This window comes from Colias croceus, chromosome 17 (genome assembly GCF_905220415.1).
Source record: "Colias croceus chromosome 17, ilColCroc2.1".
In the NCBI taxonomy this organism is placed as follows: domain Eukaryota; kingdom Metazoa; phylum Arthropoda; class Insecta; order Lepidoptera; family Pieridae; genus Colias; species Colias croceus.
The window spans coordinates 1,239,254-1,247,818 of record NC_059553.1 but is presented as its reverse complement, the minus strand read 5'-3'; the positions used below and the strand labels follow the sequence as shown (position 1 = coordinate 1,247,818).

The following is an 8,565-nucleotide window of genomic DNA, read 5'->3' as shown; positions in this document are numbered from 1 at the left end:
TAAAATCCGTTAAAAAGTCTTTAATTTACTCGCGTAAAATCAAACACTAAAAAATACAATGATTATCCTATTAGGTACATATTAATATTTTTATATACCCACTTACATCTACATTGTAAATATGCTGTGCCAACATCAATCAGATTGATTTCCGTCCTTTAAGTTTCCGTCTTCCGATTCCTCTTTCATTAAAAACAGTTAAGAAATGTATCCATTTTTAATTTCTGATAAGATACAATATTATTGATCATTCAAAGCGTTTATAAGTACCTACCTAGGTATATCCTATACAGTATAAACTATAAACATAGAACAATAATTAAGGGTGAGAATAAAGCAAAATTACCTATCTTATATTAGATGATAGGTACGTACGCGACGTGCTTAGCGTACGTGTAATATTCCAGACCAAATCTAAAAAATAAAGTATATCCATATATTATATATAAATCTAGATAATATTTTCAAGGATTCTGTTTGATCAAAAACATAAAATATTAAAATTGACTCGATAAAAAAAATTTAGCTTTTCGCTCGCGGCTTTCCATGGGTCACTACATACCTACCTAATATAAAACAAAGTCGCTTTCTCTGTCCCTAATCCCTATGTATAAATATATATAAAAAGATCTCCGTTTGGCTTTTATAAACTTGCTCTATCTAAGTATCAGGTACCCACCTGACAACCGGCTACCCTGAAAATTTCATTTCATTATTCATAAGACTTCAATCGAAAAATTTAAATCTAAATGCGGTAAGTGGAAAATTTTAATGATAAATAAGTAAATACAAAGTAAAGCCACAATACAATAGAATTAGGTACATAGATGTTTAATTATTACAAGAAATTTTTTAAACGGCGACATCGCCGGAAAAAGTTGATTGAAATGAAATGAAATGAAAGTTGATTATTTTTAAACATCATTTTATCATTCGATAGGTGGATAGAAAAATGAAATACCTAATTTAATATATACCTACTTACTCTAAGTGAAGTACCTAGTGGTTTGTATCTCGATTTTTTGCTACAATGTGGTACATTATAAGTGACGAGATATGCGCAAATAATATATTATAAGTACTTAGTACCTAGTTAAAAATGTCATACTGCATCTTCGTCGAAAATTCACGAAGTAGCTGTACACAATTTGTAGTTTACGCAATCGAAGCCGTCTGCGGAAAACTAGTCAATAGTCATATCATAAAATCGCTCCGCTGTGAGATTAAAGAAATACAAACAAACAAATTAATAAACACACTTTCACAATTATAATTAGGTAGATAAGATTTATCAAGATGTGCTGCGCGGTTTCACTTGCGGTCGAACCCGCATGTAAATGTATCATCAAAATCCGTTCAGCGGTATTCACAATAGGTATAATTAAAAATTATGTCCATATACCTAAACCATAGAAATCTAAATAACAAGGCCTTGTTATTTAGATAGGAATTCCGAGTAGGTTCTGTGTACGAATTTAACGTATTTAAAAATATTAATATACTAGCTTCCGCCCGCGACTCCATCCGCGCGGAAAAATTAAGATTTATTTTTTTTCTACGCATTTTTCCGGGATAAAAAGTATCCTATTTTATGCCCAGGATATAAAGGTATAATTGTACCAAGTTTCATCGAAATCGAACCGTTAGTATATTTACGTGATGCCTTCACATACAGACAGACAGACAGACAAAATTTTTTTTAATCACATATTTGGGTTTGGTATCGATCCAGTAACCCTGCTATTTATTTTTTCAATATTTTCAATGTACCTACAGAATTGACCCTTCTACAGATTTGTTATATGTATAGATATACCAGACGAACTTGTAGTTGTATGAGACCATCTAAGAAAATCAACCCAAGAGTGATTGCTCATAGTATTGACATTATATATTAAGACTAGTGGTCCGCCCCGGCTTCGCCCGTGGCACATATTTAGTATCCTATGTCCTTCTCCTGGCTCTAAACTACCTCCCTGCCAATTTTCAGCTGAATCGGTTCAGCCGTTCTTGAGTTATAAGTGGAGTAACTAACACGACTTTCTTTTATATAATATACTAGCGGTCTGCCCCGGCTTCGCCCGTGGTACATATTTCGCAATAAAAAGTAGCCTATGTTCTTTCTCAGGGTCTAAAGATTATCTGTGCCAAATTTCATCAAAATCGGTCCAGTAGTTTATGAGCCTATTCGTAACAAACAAACAAAGTTTTCCTCTTTATAATATTAGTGTAGATTAGTGTAGATAGATTTATGTTTTAGATTTTGTGAAATAAAAAATATTGTTCATGATAAAAAATAAATATATTTCTAAAAATAACAACATTGATATATTTTATGCCACTGTTAACAATATAAAATTACGTATTCAGTATAGTTTAAATATACCTACATTTAAAATGTGCTTATATAGGTAAATACAACAAATTATAATAAGAATAGGTACATAAAAAATGCTTCATAATTTATTTTCTGCTTACATCTATAAAAATAAAGTAATTCGTTATACATTTTATCTACATTTAAGAACGAGAACATTTTTAGGCACTGAAAACTGGACTAAATATAAAATACAAAGAATTAATTTTTAACAAAATTCCAATAATAATCATTAGATAATTACATTTATTAGTTAGCAAATATAGTTCCATAACTTGTCCAAATGACTTTCATCTCATATATTGGATTGTTATAAATTATTACATCGCCTCCATCACTCACTTCCTTAACAATTTCTACTGGGGCTCCAATATTTTTAAGCTCAGTATATATGTTATTATTCTTAGCAACATTTGCATGCACTAATAAACCATTACCTAATGCAATCATTTCAAATACATTAGAAATATCTTTATCGAGATACAAAACACCAACAGGCAAAGTTACACCGATACATACAAATTCTTTACCAACATGAACAAAATTAGGTACATCGATTTTAACATCGAAGTTCTTCCTTAACAACTTGACACGTTTGCACACGTCCATTTGTAACCATTCACTTTTCAACACTCTCCTTATTTCCTCCGTTGACTTTGTATTGAAAGAAATTTGTTCGTTCAAAATTGAGAAGTAAGCTCGAGACGTTTCCGTTGGACCATTGAAATTGCCGAAACTGTTGATCCATATAATATTTGTATTTAGCTTATGTGCTATTTCGTTGCTTTCAGCTACATCATTAGCCCAGAGTGAAACAGATACACATTTTTCAGCGATACTAAGCAAATCTTTCACTGTTCTGTACGCATTGATGAGAATCACGTGTTTGTCCGTCGGTTTCTCTCCCACATACTCAAAAAGGAACAGTTTTCCTTCGTAGCTGTAGCTTGCCGTGCATTGCTTTACTATTGCAGCGTCTACTTTCTCTTGATTACGAGTCTTCCAAATCATTGCCTTTTTAAATTTCTCAATAGCACATTCCTCTACTAAGATGTTGCATACCGCCCACGGCTTCTGAAAATCAACAAAAATAACAAAACAATAAGTTTGATGTTTCTGGATGTTATAGGTAATAGAAAATTAAACTCAAATAAACAATTAACTTAAATAAACGACCAGACATATTTTTCATTTTTAAGAAGGAAAAATATTTGAGAATGATTTGTGAATTATGTAAAATCTTTAAATGCAGTTTTCATGAAATGACATTTTTCTTTTTAGTAAAATTTTCTTTATTGCTAAATTTCACCCTGTATAAATTGCCTTCAAAAAATATTAATTTTATTTTACTTATGTCCGGGATAAACTCAAAAAGTACGTATGTATTTACTTCAAATTTGGTACAGAGATAGCTTGGGACCTGAGGAAGGACATACGATAGAATTTATTCCGGAAATCCCACGGGAACAGGAAGTATGCGGGTTTATCGTTGACAATGCGGGCGAAGCCGCTGTCAGAAAACTAGTATTAATTGAACCTAGTATACTCAAACTCAAACTCAAACATTCATTTATTCAATTAGACTACTATTTAGTAGCACTTTCGAATCGTCATTACATAATTATTTTAACATTTACCACTATATTATTATTAGTCTGTGATTAAACGCATGACTTACTCTCGTAGGTGTTTCCAAGAATACAGCCAACGCGGAATCAATATCCGAACGGTTCGTAATGATGCCCAGGCAGCCATTTTGTATTTCTATTAAATTAAAATTTAATTTAAGAATAATTAGTTAGAGTAGTGTAAATCACATTTTTTGTAATAAAGTTATTTGTGTGCCATGTTACTTATTAATTATAATAATAAAATTTTAAAATATCTACATTTTTTGTTTCATAAATACCTTTTATATTGTTGAATTTCAGTAAGTTAGTGTCTCTGTCAATATCCAATTTATCATTGAAAATTGCTAATGATACACCTATCAGTCTGAAAATTAATATTTAAATACATTATTAAATATATTGTGGTATTTTTATTGTTAATTCTATTTTGTAAGCATAGTACTACATAATTAAAAAATAGATTTCAGGAATTAGATAACATAGAAGATATAAATAAAATGTGGGTTGAAACCAAGGGTATTATGGAAGAGGTCGGATTGAAAGTCTTGGGACGGAAAAAGAGAACGGGGAACAGAAAATGGTGGAATACTGCATGCGAACAGGCCTATGAAGAGAGGCGAAAGTATAAAATTCTCATGGAACAGGACGAAGGTTGGAAAGAGAAACACCGGGTAGCTCGGAATCGACTCAGAAATCTCATGAAACACGCTAAAAGGGAACATCTTGATAATATATTGCATGAAGTCGAAACTCTTAGTAAAGCTGGCCATAACCGAAAGTTTTATAAAGAGATAAAGCTATTCAGGAAAGCCTTCAAGCCCTCGTCTCAGCTTCTGGAAAATGAGAATGGGATGCTCCTATCGAACCCAGATGATATCAAAGAAGAGTGGAAACAATACTTTAAGACCTTACTGAATTGTCCAGTAGCAGGGAGCCCCATCACTGAAGTGATAGAAAATAATGACACTTTTATAAACGAGATAAGCCCAATAGAAGTACGAAAGGCAATATCAAAACTTAAAAACAACAAAGCCCCTGGAGCTGACGGTATACCAGGTGAACTGTGGAAGTACGGCGAAGATATAACAACCTCCAAAATGTACGAGCTCATTACTAAGATATGGAAGGAAGAAAAACAACCGGATGAATGGAACCTAGGTGTGATATGCCCAGTTCACAAAAAAGGCTCCCGAAGAAAATGTTCCAACTACAGAGGAATAGCGATATTGCCCACGGCGTATAAAGTACTCTCGTATATTATACTGGGTCGCCTAGAACCTTACACAGAGAAAATCTTGGGAGATTATCAATGCGGCTTTCGAAAAAACCGCAGCACAACAGACCAAATCTTTCTCTTGAGACAGATTATGGAGAAAAGGTGGGAGTATGCACAGAGCCTTCACATCCTATTCGTGGACTTTATCAAAGCATATGACAGCGTCGACAGGGATTCACTCTATAACATCTTGAGACTTTTCCAAATCCCTGAAAAACTGGTAAGAATGGTAAAAGTAGCTACTGAAACCAGTAAAATGAAAGTCAAGGCTTGTCGAGGCTTTACTGATGTATTTGAAGTCACCACTGGGCTAAAACAAGGAGATGCACTTTCACCAATTCTGTTCAATCTTGCTCTAGAATACCTTATTAGAAAAATCCTGATACTTGAGGGCGGGATTGAGCTCAACGGCAATCACAAAGTTATTGGATACGCTGACGATCTAGCGCTTCTAGGACAACGTGAACAAGATCTTACGTTAATGGCTAAGACACTAGAATCGGAAGGTCTTAAGATTGGCCTTAAGATAAGCGGGGAAAAAACGGAATACCTACATATGAAAAGGTACAAAGATACTAGAGTGTGTAGGAAAAATCTGGTAACCGGAGATACTACATACCTAGGAACAGACTCCTTTAAATATCTAGGTTGCACAGTTACGGACACTAACCGCCGAGAAGCCGAAATAGATATCCGCATCCAAAACGCACTAAGATGCTCAGCAGCGCTCCATAAAATCCTTGTGTCCAAGATTATAAGCAGGAAAACAAAGGTCAAAATCTATAAAACCATTATTAGACCAATCCTAATGTATGGGTGCGAATCGTGGACACTAAGCCAGAAAGAAGAACAGAAGCTCTTAGTTGCGGAAAGGAAAATACATCCGAAAATCTTAGGACCTACAAAAACTGATGAGGGAACTTGGAGAATGAGGAAAAATCTAGACATCGAAGATCTCATCCGTGAACCCAACATTATTGGTGAGACAAAAGCTGCCCGCCTTCGATGGATCGGTCACCTAGAAAGGATGCCAAACGATCGCGCTGCGAAGAGGGTGTACATGAGCAAGCCGATCGGTAGGCGCCCCGTCGGCCGACCTCGTCACCGTTGGAGAGACGAAGTCCAAAAAGATCTGGACATCCTTCAAGTAGAAGACCTCAACACCAGGGCGCTAAGGCGCGAAACCTGGAAACTTTTGGTGTCGGAGGCCAAGATCCTCTTTGGGTCGTTGCGCCGTTGAACGAACGAACGAACGAGTACTACATAATTACTCTTTAGGAAAGTGTGATAGTACCTAGTTTTATATGCATTATTTGTTGGCAACTAAATACATTTATTGATCGTAATTTTTAAGCTATTGCATAGCTTCTAACGCGGGCCTTGAGCGCGGGGACCGAATCGAGAAATTCCGTAACGAAAAAACCTCACGCTCCCCACTCCGACGGGCGGAGGTGTGGCTTGAAGGCATGCTATGCAATAGCTTTACCGCGGCAGTCCCCGAGTGCCACACGTCTTTTTTTTTGTAATAAGAAAACTCACAAATGAAACATACCCAACTTGGGAACAAAGTTGTTGAAACAAATAACATATATATTTAGTCTTCAAAGATGTTACTATTATTGGTTTGTAGCTGCTATAAATCTGTGTGATCCAACCCAAATTCGCTAAGGGAGTGTCTTCGTCTATTAAGAGATATGGACCTGAAATTATATGTATAAATAAGAATGATTTTAAAACATAAAATATACTAAATCATTAAATAAAACATTTTGCCAATTCCTAAATTAAGTAATCTTAAAATCGGACATACTTTATTCTTCACACCTTTAATGTTGGCACAAATTAAATTTCTGTAGTAATTTCCCTCACCTGTAACTTGAAAATCAAGATCACAATTTTTATCATAAAGTAAATGATTAACCAACAATTTTAAATCAAACTCCTCTACTTCTTTAATTGGTATGTTCCGTATGAAATACTCCAATTGGCAAAAGAGTTGTTTGTTTTCTTCAATAATTTCTGACAGTGTTCGGAACTTTTCCCGCAGTTTATTTAATTCTTCTCTGTTCCATTGCAGTTTAGTCACATTAAGAGATTTATAATGTGGAACATCATTTATTATAGAATTCTGTTGTACAATATACTCCTGAAAATAAGAATTACAAATTTAATGAGCTGATTATATATTTTGCAAAGTATGTATGCCCATATGCCTTTGAATATACTATTCTAGAACCATGCTGTTTTACTAAAATACTGATACAAAAGCTTTAGTCTATTTGAAATTGTGTAAGCATTTGTTAAGCATCTACTCAATTGATTTTAAGTGAATATATTATAACAGTCGTCATTTATACATACCCTGGCTAAATTCACATCTACCACCATTTTGTCGAATTTTAATTCACCAGCATTCATTATTCTGAAATATAATTATCTAAATTAATTAATGAGTTTTGAATATTACATAATATTATCTACATAGAATTAATTTAACTACATTCTTACATTGAATAAAGTAAACGAAATGTACTTATATTATTAAAAAATCCCTGCTGAATTTTAGATCACCACGATATCTAGTTTTATTTTTACGTTATCTATATTAAGTGTAATCACATGCTCAGTATTGTATTATCAAAGAATAATAACGGAATAATATTATCAAATACCTAAGCGAAGTTCAAAGATACCTCTTTGATGTAAACAATAAACAACCAAGTGTCAACTGTCAACTGACACTTGACAAAACCTTAATACTGCACGCCACAGATCTAACTAGATCTGTGCTGCACGCAAATGAAAATATAGATTATCAAGTAAATTAAATTAAAATTTTATCTCTTTCGATGCAGATCTCAGAGTATTTATTGAAGTGAAACTTCTTTATTGGGGTTGGAAAAAAATTTAGTTTCTAACATTTTTTCGTTACACGTGACATTTTTCCGTTACGCGCCAGCTTTTTTATTTTTATGAAAAATAAGGTCATAAAAAAGTTTTACTTCTTACGTGTGTACACTAGTACATGAACACATTTATTATTTTAAATTAATTAGTTATTTGACTTCCTAGCCTTTGGTATATAAAGCTTTGTCCTTGGCTCTGTCCTTTACCTGAAGGTTGCCTTGCAGAGATGGCTTAGAGCCATAAGACCGCCATTTGTACATTTTGAATGGTTTTGTTGTACCTACTTTTATTTATAAGATTATGTACAACTAGCGGTCCGCACCAGCTTCGACCGTGGTACATATTTCGCAATAAAAGGTAGCCTATGTCCTTTC

At 33.9% G+C, this 8,565-nt stretch overlaps 1 protein-coding gene across 1 annotated transcript; it reads right to left on the bottom strand.

Annotated features, from left to right (window-relative positions):
- Window positions 1-2,556: 2,556 nt before the first annotated feature.
- On the bottom strand, window positions 2,557-7,998 carry LOC123699211. Its single transcript, XM_045646109.1, has 7 exons — window positions 7,978-7,998; window positions 7,646-7,706; window positions 7,154-7,430; window positions 6,837-6,984; window positions 4,287-4,372; window positions 4,056-4,141; window positions 2,557-3,451 (listed from the first exon to the last, which is right to left on the bottom strand). Exons 2-7 carry the CDS (start codon window positions 7,700-7,702, stop codon window positions 2,627-2,629), a joined length of 1,479 nt encoding a protein of 492 aa, XP_045502065.1. The 5' UTR covers window positions 7,703-7,706; window positions 7,978-7,998; the 3' UTR covers window positions 2,557-2,626.
- Window positions 7,999-8,565: the final 567 nt, after the last annotated feature.